The sequence below is a fragment of the Bos mutus genome, chromosome 1 (genome assembly GCF_027580195.1).
Source record: "Bos mutus isolate GX-2022 chromosome 1, NWIPB_WYAK_1.1, whole genome shotgun sequence".
NCBI classification, from domain to species: Eukaryota; Metazoa; Chordata; class Mammalia; order Artiodactyla; family Bovidae; genus Bos; species Bos mutus.
In genome coordinates, this window is record NC_091617.1 from 63289187 (window position 1) to 63307188 (window position 18002).

Here is an 18002-nt window from a genome sequence, read left to right on the forward strand (position 1 = left end):
AGAAGGGATAGCTGTATTTATTTGGAAAGCAGGTGTCAGGGCAGGAGTTAACATTTCATTCCACTGGGAGAACCTCATTTTTATGAGCCATTGGATCAATCTGAAGTTATATGAGATCAGGGATTGGGTTGGTTTTATAAGGCAACAATGAACAGGGGTTAAGTGCTTATGTTCAGGTGTAGACTAACCTAGATTTCAATCCTGATCTGCTGCTCTGTGACTTTGGCAAAATGTTTAATTTGTTTGAACATAGGTTGCCTCATCTCCAAAATGGGAGTAATTACAGTAGCATTTATCTTTTAGGGTTCTTGGGACAAGTGAGAAAACACGTTTAATGTGTGTTGTGGTACACCGTGAGCATTAATAAACATCTTCAGTCTCCATTAGTGCCCTATCCTTTGTGTGCTGGGGTAGTGCAGCTGGTAGTGCAGACCCTTCTCTCCCTGGGAAACTGTGCCCAGTGTCTTTGGTTCGAAAGTAATCAGTTTCTTGATGTTTTTCAGGATGAAGATGATCTGGTCAACGCCCTGATCTGGTCTGAGATTCAACAGGAGCTGAAAATTATTGAATCTGAGGAGGAACTCTCCTCCTTGGCACCACCTGCTCTAAAGATCAGCCCAACTCAGCGTATTCTTGAATCTAGTCCAGGGCCTTTTGCTTCCCCGGAGCCCCCTGGGAGCTCCACCCCAGCTCCAGTCTCCGCCCCTCTGGAGGAGTGGACTAAGAATCCAACCAATCAGAGCACACTGGGCACTTCCACAGCAGCCAATAGAGAAAAGCTGGAGACAGCCGGCATCCTCCCTAGATCTGAGCCAGACCCCGAAAAGGGCCAGCGCCCAGACCCTGCCAGCCTGACTCCTCTGGAAATAGTTCCATTGGAGAAGTCTTCTCCACAAACAAGGATGGAAGTGGGAGCCCCAGGGAATCTGTCTCCTCTGCTCCCACCTGCTGCTCCCCCTCCAACACCTTTAGAGGAGGAACCTCGAGTCCAACTATTGAAGAGTGGCCCTGAGAGAGAAGACTCATCTGGGAATTTGAGAACCAATCCATATGCAGACCAAATGAAGTCCAAAGGCAGCCCTGAGATCCCTAGCCTTTGTCAGGGAGACAAGGCCTCTTCAGAAGAAAGTGAAAAGCAAAATTCAAAGAATCCTGCTCCTGAGAGCAAAGGCTCTAGTTTTCCTAGCCCAACCAGGGAGGCCGAGATTTCCCCACAAGGAGAGGAGGACGTAGCCCACTCAGTACAGGAACCCTCAGACTGTGATGACGACGACACTGTGACAGACATTGCCCAGCATGGCCTGGAGATGGTGGAGCCCTGGGAGGAGCCCCAGTGGGTGACAAGTCCCCTGCACTCACCCACCCTTAAAGATGTACAAGAGACCCAGATGCAGGGCCCCCAGGGCCACCGACTAGAAAAGAGGCTTTCTCACAGGCCCAGCCTTCGCCAGAGCCATTCTCTAGATGGCAAAACCATGGTTAAGAGCCAGTGGACTCTCAAGGGTTCCTCCTCCAGCAGCTGTGCTGATCTTGAAGCAGAAAGGAATTCCAACCCCCTGCAGCCCTTGGCACCCAGGAGTGAGATTACTGGATGGGATGAGAAAGCCAAGAGGTCCTTTCAAGAGCTCTCTGGCCTGAAAAGGACAGAGGTTCCTCCTAAGCAGAAGGCACCAGGTGGTTCACAGCCCGCATCAGCAGAATCCAGCCCTGTCGGTCTAGCAGAAGGAAAGGAACTGGGACCACACGTGGGGCCACACAACCCTCGGGTTGAACCTGGTGGTGATCCTGAGCCAGACAGCAGCAAGGAGAACTCACCTGGTGTGCAGGACCACACCTCACCTGGAGAGCATCCCCCTAAGTTCCAGCGCAAGAGTAGTGAGGGTGGGGCCCCGAAGGGGAAAAACAGGCCTTCGTCTCTCAACTTGGACTCCACCATTCCCATCATTGACCTCTTCCGGTTTGAGAATGCAGCCTCATTTGGGTCACCTGAAGTGCACCTCTCTGAGCCAGGAGACCCAAAGGTCACATGGCTGACCTCATCTCATGGTAAAGTAGACCCCTGGAGGGTTTACTCCCAGGACTCTCAGGACCTGGACATGGTTGCCCATGCCCTGACGGGCCGCCGTAACTCAGCTCCTGTGAGTGTGTCAGCTGTGAGAACCTCTTTCATGGTCAAAATGTGCCAGGCCAGGGCAGTCCCAGTCATCCCACCCAAGATTCAGTACACTCAGATCCCACAGCCCCTGCCCTCTCAGAGCTCAGAGGAGAGTGGGGCTCAGCCCCTGGAGAGGAACCAAGAGGAAGCTGGCTCCACTGGTGGGACCTCTCAGAAACTTACCAAAGATGATTCTCTCTCCTCCTTGGAAAGCCCAAGGGAAGAAAAGCCAAAGCAAGATACAGGAGCCATTGAATCCTTGCCAGTGGATACCACTGCATCTCACGTGTGTGAGGGACCCACCGTTTCTCCAGAACCAGGTTTGGCCAACCTGCTGACCACTCAGGATGCAGTAGTACAGTGTAGAAAGCGCACATCAGAGACAGAGCCATCTGGGGACAACCTTCTTTCTTCAAAAATAGAGCGCTCATCAGGGGGTTCTAAGCCTTTCCATAGGTCTAGACCAGGAAGACCTCAGAGCCTAATCTTATTCAGTCCTCCTTTCCCCATTATGGACCACCCACCCCCCTCATCTACAGGGACAGATTCCAAGGTCCTGCTGTCCCCTATCAGAAGTCCCACCCAGACAATTTCCCCTGGCCTGCTTTGTGGGGAGTTGGCAGAAAACACATGGGTCACACCAGAAGGGGTTACACTTAGGAATAAAATGACCATCCCTAAGAATGGCCAGAGACTAGAGACCTCAACAAGCTGTTTTTACCAGCCCCAGCGGAGATCAGTGATTCTGGATGGAAGAAGTGGAAGGCAAATAGAATGACATCAGTTCGCCTGCTGGTACCTGAGAAAATGTCATGATTCATCTGGAAGTTATTACAAAGGCTCCTTGCCTATATTCCAGGCAGAGGTTATCCAAGTTTGGGCTTATTTTGGCCTCTTCTTCTCTTTCTTTAGCCTTTTGACCATTTATTAATTAGGCCATTTGCCAGAAGAGAGGTCAGGGGAAGGACAAGAGATGACATTTAAATAAGCCTACTTGAGCAGGCAGGGAAAGTTCAGGTAAGGGAAAAGGATGAAATGCTGGCCTCCAGTGATATGTGGGGCTTAAACCGTTGCATCACTCCCCCGTTACCATTATCTAGTGCTGTTAAGAGGTGGATGTGAGAATATCTTTTGAAAGAGAAACCCTTTGCCTATGTTGACAAATGTTGCTATTGAGGTTTAAAGGCCTCCTATTTACTTCATGCTTTTTAATGCTCTTTAAAGCATGTGTTCTTTTAGACCAGTTTTCTGATAAGCTTTGTAAAAGTGTACTATCCAGAGTAGAAGCAGGTTTGGAAATGCAAACTAACATACACTTCGATATCCAAGTGGGTGAATTTACCCATGCTTTCCCTGAATCCCTGCAGACCTGTCCCAGATGGCTCCATACACCAGCATAGAAAATCAGAATGTATTCTCCAGAGCAGACTCTGAGACTGGTGCAATTCAAGAAGACTTTCTGGGTCTGGCTTTTATTAATTTGGGACTCCACTGTCCTGCCTCTGATTTATGAGTTCAGTAGTTGGGGAGGATGGGAGCTGAGCTGAGGGCTACCTCAGTGAAATGTGCTGAATCTTCATTTAGGTGTGATAGTGAAGTGATCTGTTCTCCTTCCAGTGTCTGAGTTCATGAACAGGATGCCATCATAGAGAAAAGCCTCACACATAGGCAGAACTACACTCTAAACGTGCAGTGCTTAAATCAGTGGGACATTTGTAAAAAAAACACTTCTAGCTCAGCTTCACTTTCTTTCCTCAGCTGGGATCTGAGTATAGGAGAAGATAAGGGGGGAATCCTAGGAGGAGAGAGAAGGACCCATGCAGGGCGGCCATCATTCCCGCTTGATCAGAGCTGTGCTTCTTGATGCCTTCCTTCCTCATTGTCCCTCCGTTGCTGAACAGCAGCTTTGAGGCACTCCTCCCCTTTCCATAGTCCGCCTCACCCACCACCCACCCCAGGTGCTCAGACTTGCTCTTCTCCTGTGTGTACGCAAGCAGAAGCAATAAACCAATCTGATCTTATTTTCGTTATTTAGAACATCAAGTGGTTCTTTGCAACTGTAAAGAGAAAGGATGATTAACATAACCTGCTGACAGATTTTTGGTGCTTTTTCCAAAAAGGGCGTCTTCACAGGAGCCCTGCTCAAGGCAAAACCCATCAAGGTATCAACACTTTCAGACCTTCGAGGACAACTATCTTGTTTGAAAAACAAAGGAAGTATAGGACCTATTTTTAGCCCTGTGCACCTCTTCTCAGGTTCAAGGCTGGCTGAACTCTGTCCAGAAGCTCAGTCACTGCACATATTTCTCTTAAGAGCTAGCAGTACCTCTGGGCTGACCTCACAACTGAGGCTGGTACTGGGCTGGCTTAGGAGCTGAACTGAAGTTACCTCCTCTAGTGAGAAATTGGAAGCTGATGTCCTGCAACAGTTACGTGTTGCTCTTTCTCTTCTTTCTGATAAGCCTTACTGAGTTTTGAAGCCTTGTCCTATGCCTTTTAAGTCAGTATCTATGGCAGAGATAACTGGCAGGCCAGCCCATGCGCTCTGCTCTCAGAGGACCCTGAGTGAGCAAGGGGAACAGTTAATAGGCCTTTGGCTTGTGTGTTTTGCATTCTCATTGGGTGAGTAAAATATCAGACCAACAGCCAGTGAGATGTAAACCCATAAGAAAAGTCCTTCAAGCATAGTATTTTCCCCCTAGGCAAGCAAGGTGAGGGAGTACAGTGGTGTCAGATGAGAAGGGCCACATTCATATTTGAAAAGGACATTTCTGCCTTATCAAATGTGGCCCGTAGGCGTTATGTCAACCTCAGTACACTGTGGTATCTACGTTTTGATAAAGATCATGTTCCAGTTAGCAGGTGAGAGAAGGAGGGAACTGCACTTTTCTTCACCATCAGAACTCTGAGCCGAGTAACTAGTTTATGATGATTTTAAATTTTTTGTTTGTAACACTTAGAGGATATATTTTAATCTGGGGATAGACTGAGAAGTCGCCATTAACAAGTGAGTTCAACTTGAGGCACCCATGTAGATTTATTAAATGACTGCCGTGTTTCTTAGATTCTGACATCTTTTATTTGTAGCATCTTCAGGGGTTTTATGTGTGGATGTCATCATGAAATAACAACTGAAGATATTCCCTACTCTGAGCTTTCCTGCCCAATCAATTCAGAAGGCCTTGGAAGCTGACTCACCTTCTTGGTCAATGTCCTGCTGCTAAAGTGTGGACCTCTCCATCTTCATAAGCTTCCTGGGGAAAGCCTGGCACTGATGACATTCCATTGCATTACAGGGAAAACTCATTACATTCATATGCTTGAAATTGTTCCCCCCAAATCTGAGATTACCTATTTGGATATCCACTTGGGACTGAAAAATGAACCCCTCTGAGAATGGCTGGATGGAAATTAGACTGCCTGCTTCTATCCAGGGGAAGCAAGAGAAGAGGTGCTGCTGTTTATAGGAGGATCTACACACTGCCCTAGATAGGGCTACAGAAACAGATTCTCAAAGGGCTATTGGTCCTCAATATGGGGGTAGCTCAAATTCAACTATTGGGCCTCAACATGGGGGTGGCTGATTTAAAACTTGAATTTAAAGTGAAAAACATGCATATTCTAATGTTTCTTTCAGTGTTAATGGCTGCTTAAAAGGATGATAACCTATATTTTGGCAAAATGGCCCTTGCAAGCCAACCTTTTCCCCCCACTTTTTTGCCAAAATGTACCAGGTAGAAGGAATGTGGCTTTTACTCTCTGCTTCAAATGGAATATGAAGAGGCCTGACCCAAAACCCCATTAAGACACTGTTAGCCTAATCTAAGCCTTAAAATTCAAAATATTGGCCAAGGCAAAATTCCGTATTCTGGGGAGATTAAAAATGTAAACATCATCAACAGACAATATTTGGCAAGATCTTGGTAATATTTGGGCACTTAAGAACTCTGGAATTCTTGAAGAATCTAATGAAAAGGGGGAGAAGGATGGTAGCAAATGAAATGGCCTATAAGCAACTAGTAGCAAGATTTAGACCCATTAAGTTACCAAATGAAAGCAGAAGGGGGAAACAAGTAGCAACTTAGCACCTTCTAATATGATTGCTAATAGTGTGCAAGTTACCCACTGACTTTAATCAAATTAAACACAATTACAAATCCAGAAGGTACTAGGAAGACATTCAGGTTTTGAGAATTTTGCTTTGATCAATTGACACAATTAGAGTGGTGACTAAGAATAAACCTGAGGTTTTGCATGGTCTTAACTGTCGGACACGACTGAGCGACTGAACTGAATTAGTTTGGCTGTGAAATCCTCTTGGATCTTTGCAAATGAACCAGGTAACATCAGGGTTCCATACTCCACTTCCATTCATCACAAAATGGGTTAACTCCTGTTGGTGATGAAGTCATAGGTCCAAGATATATTGTTACTTTCATGTCTAATGTTTAACACATGGTAATAACATTTGCCTCAAGTTGGGTGGAGCAGTCATTTGTCTACACAGGCCTGTTCTGCCTGAAAAGCTGTTGGGAAACAGGATTCATTTGTCTGGGGTTGTAATGGGAGAGGTTCAGGGAAGGTCCATTTCCCCCCAGGGACTGATTAGAGTCATGTTCTAACATGTCCTATCTGATGACAATGTGAATCTTGGGGTTAAGTGTTGCCAGGAGTGTGATCTTAGATGTCTCTAGCAGGAAGATGAGTTCAAAATGTGGAATGACAAAGACTGTGTCCTCCTTTGTCAACACCTTCCTAATAAAGGTAGAGAGGGAGTGAGTACCTTTCCAAGCATGGAGAGAAATGGGAGATGGTGGAAGCATGATGGCTGAAGATCAGGGTCAGTCCAGATGGTGTAAACTTGGGGCCACCACTGATTCGACTGACACACAGGAAATCTAGGAGCACTAGGTTTATGAGCAATACAGGGATCACTTCTAGGAGGATGGAGGGTGTGGTTAAATATAAGAAGCCCATGAAATACAGAGTCCTGTGTTTTACTGGATGAATCACAATGCTTTGCGTTAATTTAATGCCATAGTACTTCCTGGCTTATAATTCTGTAAGGTAAAGCACTTTCTCAAAGGAGTCTATCGGAAAGCCACACGATTTCAGCTGTTTGTTGAGCTTGATAAATGTTTCCAAAGATATAATCAAAATGTTTTTCTATTGATTAAAGAAGCATAAATATTAAACCTATCCATAGAGACATTTAAGTGTAATTAAAAGATTGTTATGCTTTAAAGTGTACTCTAATAAATGATATATAATGCTCATGATGGCACTATGAACTAGAAGACATGGGTCATCTACATCAATAATAGGAAAAGTGGATTATATGCCTTCTGGCTCATTGTTCTAGTTTGTTTTGTTTGATTTTTTTATTACTTCAAGGTTTGGTCTCCTCAAGGCAAAAATCCTGATTTGCTTCAGTAAAATTTTCTTGCTTTTGTTATCTTGCATTTTAATAATTGTCAAATATTTACAACTTCACTCTCTTACTGTTGCAGTCATACATGTCACCCAAGATACCCGGTATAAATCAATGGATGTTATAATGAAAAATGAGAAGAAAAAAAAGTTATTCTCAGAACTCCACCGTTTAAGGAGTTATGTGGATCTACCTACAGAAATGTGAACTCACATTCAAGTTTTTCTACTGCTTGAGTTAGGGAGGACTGTTTCAGTGATTTTTGTTAATGGTGCTCTGAAGGAAAAAAAGCAAAAGTTTGCTGTCCTGGCATATATTACCTCAGAAGGGGGTTGCAGGGAGTGGGGGAAAGGCACTCAATGAGTTTAAATGTCAGGCCTTAAAAAATATGATACTGCCTAGGCTCCCAACTTGGTGATATTTGCAGTGAAAAGTAGTTACCAAGAGGATTAAAATTCAAGCATTTTGGGAATATCCTATTTAGAACTTTATACCAGTCAGGCCTGCTCCTCTTCCTTCATTACTGTTATAAATGCCTTTTTTTCTTATGCACTCCCAGATCCCCACACTCCTTTGTTTCCCTCCTGAGCGAGCCCACCACCCTTCCCCATTTCCAGTCTGGCAACAACAGTTCCCCTCACTCCTGATCTTTCCTCCAGTTCCTCAGGGTCCCCCCCTCCTTGCAGTCTCTTCACTGAATGTTGCCTCCACTTCGACTTCAATAAAACCTTGACATTCACCTGAGGACAATTCTTTCTCTGCCCATTTCTCCCACATTATACAGACTAGGAAAAGCCCAGAAAATTTATCCAGTTTCCCACTCCTGCTTCTGCACCATTTCTTCCCATCTCATACAAAAGTCTCACTACTAGAATTTATGGCATCCAGCTATTTTAATTTTTCCATTCTTTGTGGCCCTGATATAATCCATGTCCCAGATTTCCAGTCTTTGGTACCAGGCTCCATTTCCTTTCTACCTCATGTCCCATCATCATCCTGGATGACTTCAATGTTCCTGAGGAAAATTTGCCACAACTGCTTACAGCTTTTGCCTCAACTGTTGCTTCCACAGTTACACATCAGGCTGTTTCATAACACAGAAGTCTGTGATCTTAAACCCCCATATTCCTTTCTCAGAACTTCTGTCTTTGCTTCATTTCTTCTACTTGCTCAAGATCACAGATGTCTGCCCCAGCCTTCCTCTATCGGATGGCCATTACCCCCACCAGACTTCATCCTTCGCCTTTCCAGACCCCAAGTACATCATTACATCATCTGTTATTCTCATAACTTACTTGGCCACTCATCCTTCAGCTATGCCTGCATGGCAAACCTCCAAACCAGAGGCAGGACTCTTACCACCCAACTTCTCTACTCTTTTACTGTGTCTATTTAGAGTTCGACTAGAGAAAATCATAAAACCATGATGAAAGCCATTGTAAATTTATGGTTTATCACCTCAGCAGTGGCCTCATTCTCAAAACTCACACGGTATTCCAGATGGACCACTCCTTCCAAAACCTAATGGCTTCTTACTTCACAAGTTTATACAGACTTCCCTGATAGCCCAGTTGGTAAAAAGAATCCACCTGCAATGCAGGAGACCCCGGTTCGATTCCTGGGTTGGGAAGATCCACTGGAGAAAGGATAGGCCACCCACTCCAGTATTCTTGGGCTTCCCTTGTGGCTCAGCTGATAAAGAATCTGCCCACAATGTGGGAGACCTGGGTTCGATCCCTGGGTTGGGAAGATCCCCTGGAGAAGGGAAAGGCTACCCACTCTGGTATTCTGGCCTGGAGAATTCCATGGACTCTATAGTAGGGTCAGAGAGTCAGACATGACTGAGTGACTTTCCTGTTTATGCTTATGTTTCCTCCACCTCACACAATGCTTGTCTCTTTATTCCTGTGTGTACCTAAGCTTCTCAGAGGAAGCACTCCACCTTCATGCTCCATTAAATTTCTCCTGCTAAAGCTACCAGCGGTATCACACTAAAGCCAAGTCAAGTCTTGCCTTACCTCATATTTGATACTGTAATGACTCTGGAACCTCTTGATTCATCTCTCTTGGACTTCTATTCCCTTTGATTCACTTGAAAGCTTCCTCCTCCCTTGAATGTTGTTATTTATCAGAATTCCATCCTCTTTTCAGTCCACATACTTTCCCTCATTATTCATGTCCATAGCTTTTTCTATCACCCAGTAGTGGTGACACCTCACCCTCACTTTTCCTGTTTTCTCTTACACGGACTTTCAAAACGGTTGGCTAACTGATCTCCCTGCTTGAAGTCTCACATCCCCCCATTCTCCAAGCCTAGCCTGTGTACAGCTGCCAAAGTTATCTAAGACAGTGGTTCTCATCAAAATCCCCTGGAGGGTGTGTTCAAACAGACTGTTGTATTCATCCAGAGTTTCGGACTCAGTTCAGGGGTAGGGCTTGATAATTTCCATTTCTAACAAGTTCCCAGGTAGGTGATCCTTATGCTGCTGGTCCAGAAGTTACACTTCCAGAACCCTTGACCTGAGAACTCTTTGGGTCATCCTAAGTCCTCAGCTTAAAATCTCTCATTAGATGTCGTCCTGTCCACTTAAGAATTATCATAAGTGCTTGTGAAAAGTGTTTATTACTGGGATTCACCCTCAAGATCCTTAGTAGATCTGATGCAGCCGAAGAATTACTCCTTTGACAATCTGTGACCTACAAGATAATAAAAATCTGAACCACTTAATGTGGAATTCAAGTTCCTCTGCAATCTATTCCTTGCCTAGCTCTTTAGCATTACTGAACTCTTCCTTAAAATCTGAGTTTTTGTATATACTGTTCACATTGCATGAGCCCTCCCTCCATCTCTGTAGTAAACTAGAGCTCCTTCAAAAGGCATCACGTGTGACTGATGCAGTGTAGCATCCCGACACTACAGTTCCCCAGCAAAGTTGATCACTTCTGCACTCTCTTGCATGTACTTCCTTGACTAAGCACTTTTGTGTTATAATTGACTGACTTCTCTGCCTTCTAGTTAATGCACTCTGAACATCAGTATCTCTGGTACTCAGCAGCATTTAGCACACAGTAATTGCTCAATAAATAGAAATGAGAGGGATTGTGTAGAGGTAATTGATAGGGAGGGAAGGGAAAGCAGCTTAGGAAACATGGAATCACAGTAAACATACTGAGGAGTTTCCATCATGCTAATGCATGTTACCCTCCTTAACTCAGACACATTTACTCACCTTAAGCCATCCAGACAACTCGTCAAGCATCTTCCCTTTTGCAGTATCCCAAGTTCACCTAACTGACCTATACCATTTTTTTTCACACACCATTTCCCAATATTTAACAATTTTTAAAAAGCTATTTAATGGGCATGCATCTCCACCATCACTAAATAAAGATGGTGTCCTTTCACATGATCCCTAAAAACAGGATACACAAGTAACTAGTAATTCTCTCCTCTACCTGACTGTGACACCTACAAATGTCAGCCAAAATAGGTAGACAAAACTGAAGGGTTTTATCTCTGATGCTGTTGTATCTGGAACAAGGGGGGTAACGTGCAATTCCGTTAGTCAAAATTTATTATATTTGCTCATTTGTTTGGCCAGGCTGGCATCTGGTCCTTCTGTGCTACTTCTTTAGAACATGGCCAAGACAAGTCAAACCAGAAGGAGGAATCCTGTCAGCTTTCAAGACCAGCCTATTAATCTCTAACCAGTTACCTGGGCTACTTTACAGTGATAGAACCAATTTGGGGTCATTGTGATGAAACGTCTTTGTGCCTCGGCAACCCATTTTACTCTTAGCTGTCAAGTAATCTCATCAAAATGTTAGTCAAAAGAAGCATATCTTGGGACTCCCCCAGTGGTCCAGCAGTTAAGACTCCATCTTCCAATGCAGGGGGCATGAGTTCAATCCCTGGTTGGGAATTAAGAGCCCACATGTTGTGCAGTGTGGCCAGAAATAAAATAATAAAATTTTAAAAATTAAAAAAAGAAGCATATCATCAAGAGTCTAAGGAAAGTACACTGAAATGGCAGCTTTGCCACCTTCCCCAACTCCAAGAACCACCATATGTAGGCTGAACCACTTTACAAAAACCAACCCACACACTGGTTGCTATTTTTCCAGTGCACCAATATTGTCGGGCTTCCCAGGTGGCACTAGTGGTAAACAATCCACTTGCCAATGCAGGAGACTTAAGAGACGTCGGTTCAACCCCTGGGTCAGGAAGATCCCCTGGAGGACAGCATGGCAACTCACCCCAGTATTCTTGCCTGGAGAATCCCATGGACAGAGTCGTCTGGTGGGCTACAGTCCATGGGGTCACAAAGAGTTGGACACGACTGAAGCAACTTAGCACATAGCACACAAAATTGCTCCTACCTGAGGGATTGTCTCCTTGAGGATACCTTCCACTGGTGCCACTCCTAGCACTATTTCCTTATTCTGACTTCTCTTTACCACATTTATCACTACTAGCAAGAGACATTATATATGTTTATTTACAGCATATTTCGCACCTCCCATTCTGCATACTGTAAGCTCTATGAGGTAGGGCCTTTACTTTTCTTATTCGCTGCTATATCCCCAGTGCCTAAAATAGTGCCTGGTGGTCAACACATATTTGTTGAATGACTGAATACACTCAGAACGAATTCCAAATAATGTAACTTAAAAAAAAAAAAGTATATCCATCAAAACTTACGGAAACAATGGTCACACACAGCAGTCACTTAGGGTAGCTATATACACACCTATTCCTCACAGTGCTGTCTTTGCTGAAACCTGTTGGGAACTCTTTCAGAGCCAGTATAGGAATTATATGATTATTTGTTTGTTTTTACTTCATAAGCCATATGTGTTTCAGCTGTCTTTGGTGAAATCTGTTGGGAACTGTTTTCAGGGCCAGTATTAGGAATTATATGATTATTTGTTTGTTTTTACTTCATAAGCCATATTGTGTTTCACCAAAAGCTTCACAGTGTAAAAAGGTCAAAATGAACATAGAAAACACATGAAAATGTATTTCAGGTTCTCAAGGCTCAGAAATTTAGTTGACTAGTGACATCAACTGACTGAGTATAGCCCCTTTCAAGAAAATGGACTGAAAGGGGTTAATACAGACATAAAGGTTCTGGAGTATGAAATTAAGAACACACACAGATCAAACTACTCGAGGAGAAAGAGGTAACTTCTCATATTTCCCTTCTACTCATAACTCCAAATAGGCCATGGTAGGGGGGTTGCTGCTAGACTGCATCCATTCCTCCAGTTACTTGGGTGTCTTCAACCTGCCAGACCCCAGGCCAGGGGATCTGTGCTCAACTTCTCCCACTGATCACACCCAACTTCTTCATAAGTTTGGGCACTCTATCCTGTCCTTAAAAGTATTATTTCAAAACAGCTAACAAGAAAAGGAAAATCTTTTCAAGCAAAAGAAGTGGAAGAACAGGGAAAATGAGCTAATATCCTGTTTTAGGATAAGAGCTTTCACAAAAGTATATTTAAATGTCATAGGGCAGACAGAATGCAGATTTCCTACCTCAGAAATGCTTCTTCCCAGTAGGCAACAAAGAGAACCCCAATAGGACTTAAACCCACTCTTGCCCCATGCACTCCAATACTATCTGCCAGTCAAAAAACAAAACAAAAGATAATGAGTACTGTCAGGCAACTCCACTGATCTCTCTGTAACAATAAGGCCAACCAAAGACTAAAGATGAGGAGGACTGGGAGGAAAGCAGACACACAAAAGGTACCATGTCAAGTGACATATGAGATGTGTTCAGAAATGAATGAGTTATTCCAGGGCCATACAAACAAACCAATCTCTTTACTAGAGAGGCACACCTCTCCTCTGTATATTAGTCAAATATACTAACACATGAAAGATCACATCACCTTGTTTATGGATACATTTAATATCCCTTGCCCTTCCCACCTTTCAAAACATAATAGTATACAAAATATAAAATATCTTAAATATTTATAAAAATCGCAAGAAAAAAATAGAACGTATGAAAATATTTTTATCTGAGTTCTCCCTCATTGTTGAGAGGCAGCTTAGTTTGCCTTGAGTTCGTAACTGTTGAGCGGATAGGAGTATGCCCTGCCTAATACTATTCTGTCCCGGAGGAGCTTAAATAAAACATAGTAGTTGCAGAAGAGGATGAGAGCCATGGAAAGTGTGTGGTTCCACTTCTCTGACCGCAGCAAGGAATAGAGCTGGTAGAAGACAACACTGCCCTCAATAAGGATAAGCAGATTTAACAGCCTTAATGGACGATGAAACAGGAACTGTAAGGAAGTTAAAAAGCAAAATGTTATTTCATAGAAAAGACGGCAGTTATTCTCACATTTTTTTCTAAAATCATTTTACAGTTATAGGCTCCTATGTACACTAATAAGTAGATCTGCTTATTGAATGTCAATCAGGCAGAGATCCAAACCCATTCTTTTTTGCTCAAGGAGTAATGAAATACATTTTATTTCAATACCCCTGAGAAACAGAAAGGGATTTATCCAAAAGAAATCTTCCTCAAAAAAAAAAAAAGTTTTTCCTAGATTATATCTTATCTCAAATATTTTACTTGAGATAACCACTTAAAATGTAACTGCTTAAAAATGTAAAAATCGTTGGTTTGTGGGCTGATCTAAGATATAAACACCTAAACTAAACAAGTCTGGAGGGAGGGGTGGTAATACAAGTTGAAATATCAATACAGTAATTTCTTAATTTCTTAAACTGTTACCCACCAAGCTGTTTTGTTTTGCCCAGTTTTTCTGGATATTGAGAAGTAGGGTATACAAAGACAGAACATTGAAGAAGCAAGGAAAGATTAGTTAGAATTAAGAGACTGGCTAAACACAGAGCTCCAAGTTCATCACTCTTAAGAGGCTGAATCCTAGTTGACTAATAAAAATGTATTATGAATAGAAGACAGTGGTCACAGACTGCAAACTGTGCTAATGGTAGTGTATCAGATCTAAAAGAATAAGTTAGACCTCAGGGCTCAAATCTGAGAATAAAGCTCTGAAAGGTTTAACTGGGTTCTCGGGATTCTTCTGCAGGAGAAAGAACATGCTTACCCTGGATTTTATTACATGATCTCCAGTAATACCATGTATAATACTGGCTCAGAATTAACATTCTAAAAAAAAAATCAGGCAATTTCAGATTCTGTGGCAATTATACCAAATGTAATTAAATGTGTAGGTAGGCTATAAACTGAACGAGTAAAAATGTGAGGAGAGCCACAGTTACAGGTAGCAGGTCCATTCTAAACTTCAGTGTGCCTTAAGAATCATTTCCAAATATGTAAATGATGCAAATTCCTAGGATTCTTCAGAGATCTGACTCTAAGGGACCCAACCACCACTCTGAGAAGCACTGATTTACATGTTTGGTCACACAAAATCAGTAATAAGTTCCTTAATCTTTCTTCTATGGTTTCCACCTGATTCTTCAGCTGTCCAACACTAGCAAGGAAAATACTTATTTTTCAAGCAGGAAATTTTAATAAACCATCTGGTTACTGTCGGCTTCCAGGGGACCATAATGGCCAACAGATGCCATTAACAGCCTGTGGAATTCAGCTGGCTGAATGAAATATTCTGTGTAGAAACCAGATGTTTGTGCAGTTATAACCTAAGTCCACTCCTCCATCTTAAGGCAATCCCACAGGAGTCAAAGAGATTGTCATAGTTCCCTCATTCAAAGGCCTTCCACCTCGGCCCACCCACCCCTATTTATAAGCAGCCTGCCCTGATGCAAGTTTCCAGTTTTTAATGAAAAAGTCCTTAGTAGTGAACACTCGCAGAACCAGAACGTCCAAGTACTAGGAGGAACTGGGAGGGATGAAGGGAGGGATGGGAGGGAGAAAGGGATTCAAGTATCAAATGAATGAATGAATGAATAAAATCTCCCAATTCTTTTTCAGAATATGATCTCCATTCAAAGGCAATGCACCGCACTTTGGGCATTTTTACTGAAAACAGTTTCCTGCATGTACCTTCTATTCCCCATTCCCATTAATCAGTTTGTCTTTCTTTAATAAGTAAATATTTCTCCCTCCTAGAGCCAGAATTTCTGGAAAACTGAAAGATCAAACAGAACATAACCCAAGACATAAATCAAATGGGACAGAAACTGGCTTTAGTAGGTATCTATTGCTTTTTTCCTTTCAAACTTTTAAGCCTTTTTTCCTTTTAATTCGAAAAAAGGTAAAAGACCACAGATCATGCCATCTGCCTGTGTTTCAAAGGGGAAGGCTAAGTATTTTAAGGAGATGATATACATGAGAAAAACCAAAAACTAAAATCATATTATTACTATATTAGATATTGCATAATGACACACAGATATAATAGCGATACTGCTAAACCAAACTATTACAAAATTAAAGACTGTAAGATGAAAATGGAAGTCTTAAATAATTGTGTACTTCTTTCAAGTAATACTAGACTCAACAAATTCCACTGTAACTAGAGAAACCAGTCAAACTATTAAAGTTGAGATACTGGCATTTCACCTTCAATCTGCCTTTCAGAAGTATTCCCAAAGGACAGAGGCCATTACAGTAGTAAAATAATTACCCTGTATTAATGTCCTAGTATGTGCTATACTCTGTGCTAGATATTTACACACAGAGTGGCCTCCTAACACTCCTAAGCTTATGTCTGAAAAGAAATAAGCGGTACTTGCATAAAAGCGGGCATGGGATACATCTGAAGGCACCGCCACGTTGTAAGGCCCCACGGCTCTATATAAGCATCTGCTGTGTCGCACCAACACCCCTTGAGGCCATATTGTATTTTCTGACCAACTAAGGGAGAAAGAAATGCAATGTTAGCATATTGGCAATTACAGATAAGATAGTGTCTGGCAAAACCAGCTATATTTCTATGGAAAAGATTAAGTATTCAAGTCTTCATCTGCCTGAATTCTGAAAAGACAGTGATTCCATGGTCAGACTGGAAGGAGTTAGAAAGGATTTATTATAACTTCATTGCTATATTTAGAGAGAAAAGTTAACTGCAAAGTTAACTCAGTGTCAAAGGACTTAAGAGGCTTAGGAGAACAAGCAGAAACAAATGTGTAAGTAAGGCATCTGTGAGCCAGAAAATCGAGTATAAGCAGGTGGACTGTCACCTCAATCCCAAGTGAGCAGAGTCCACCGGTGGAAATGCTAGAGGGAACAAACAAGAAGAGGAAAGTGGATGGTAACAAGATGAGTGGAGAAATTAACACATTATCGAACTAGCGTGACATTTACTGCAGAATTACATCCCACAAGCTACAGAAAATCTATTCATTTATCACACATTTCAAGTGCTTCATACTGTGAGAAGCTGTACAGAAGAACAGAGACACACGAGGTACCAACACACAGACTTTTCTTTTTACTGCTTTCCTGGTTTATTTTTATAGAGGTTTCTCTAGGAAAAAGAAGTTATGCAAGAAGCTTCACTCTTTCCAGCACCAACATAATGGAGTTTGGGTGGGGATGGGGGATCTTCAGGTTAAACTTTTTTTTTAAAAAATCTAAGTTAATTCATCTCTTCCTGATTTTGGAAAGGTTAGTTTCCTAGGGTAAGAACTGGGACAGCATTTTAAATATGTTAAAGAAAAAAAAACGTCTAGCACCCTGAAGCTTTCCCAGTTCAGAAAATGTTCCATCAGCCTTGCTCACACTTACCAGCATTAAAGTGAAGACACACCTCATGGCCATGTGCCATCAGGAGCCTGAAGATGTACAGTACTAGCACTGTGCATTGGATTTTCAATTTTTATTGAAATCTGTCCTTTGCCCACAGTCAGGTTTCTTTTCAGCCTGGCCCAATCTCTTTCAGTTCCTGGGCTTGAAGGCCTGTGCTAATCTGTATCAGACATCAAGGCAAATAATTGAAGGGAGCACTCTGAGGGGAAGAGGGGAAGGGAATGTCACCTTTAATTAGGACACCTTTAATTTCCTAATTTAATTAGGAAAGAATTTCTAGGTGATGAAATTTGTGAAATGTTCAAATTATAAAAGGGAGCAAGATGAAGATGGTCCAGGTCTGAGAGAAAGGCATGATGAAGGTCTCAGAAGCAAGACAATAAAAGGATTCTAAAGTCAGTCACTTTGGACCATAGGGACCATGCAGAGAAATGACTGACAGGGGGACACAATGAAAGGAATACTCAGAAAGAACTCAATTAGGGACAGTTTTCATTTGAATATAGGAAAAGCAGAGCAACATTCATTAGTTTAGGAAAAGAAGTGCACGAAGATGCAGGCTAATACAACAACAAAACAAAGAAACAAAAAAACAAAAATAAGTAAACAAAAAATAAAAATGCTGGCTAGGAAAATTACTAGAGTAAATTTACATTTATTAGAGAGAAAAGACAAGAGAAGCAAAGTCCAGCTGCCTAAG

General features: G+C 42.4%; 2 protein-coding genes across 2 annotated transcripts in view; one reads left to right on the top strand and one right to left on the bottom strand.

The window, feature by feature from the left end:
* Positions 1-7617, top strand: part of ARHGAP31 (Rho GTPase activating protein 31) — a 128409-nt gene extending 120792 nt beyond the window's left edge. The window contains exon 12 of the mRNA XM_005905441.2: positions 504-7617. Coding sequence (XP_005905503.2) covers positions 504-2933 — 2430 coding nt within the window. The 3' untranslated portion in view covers positions 2934-7617. The remainder of the gene's footprint in view (positions 1-503) is intronic.
* A 5866-nt stretch (positions 7618-13483) lies between these two features.
* Positions 13484-18002, bottom strand: part of TMEM39A (transmembrane protein 39A) — a 29093-nt gene continuing 24574 nt past the window's right edge. The window contains exons 8-9 of the mRNA XM_005905440.3: positions 16288-16408; positions 13484-13880 (exon numbers count right to left, since the gene is read on the bottom strand). Of these exons, the coding sequence (XP_005905502.1) occupies positions 13647-13880; positions 16288-16408 (355 nt within the window). The 3' untranslated portion in view covers positions 13484-13646. The remainder of the gene's footprint in view (positions 13881-16287; positions 16409-18002) is intronic.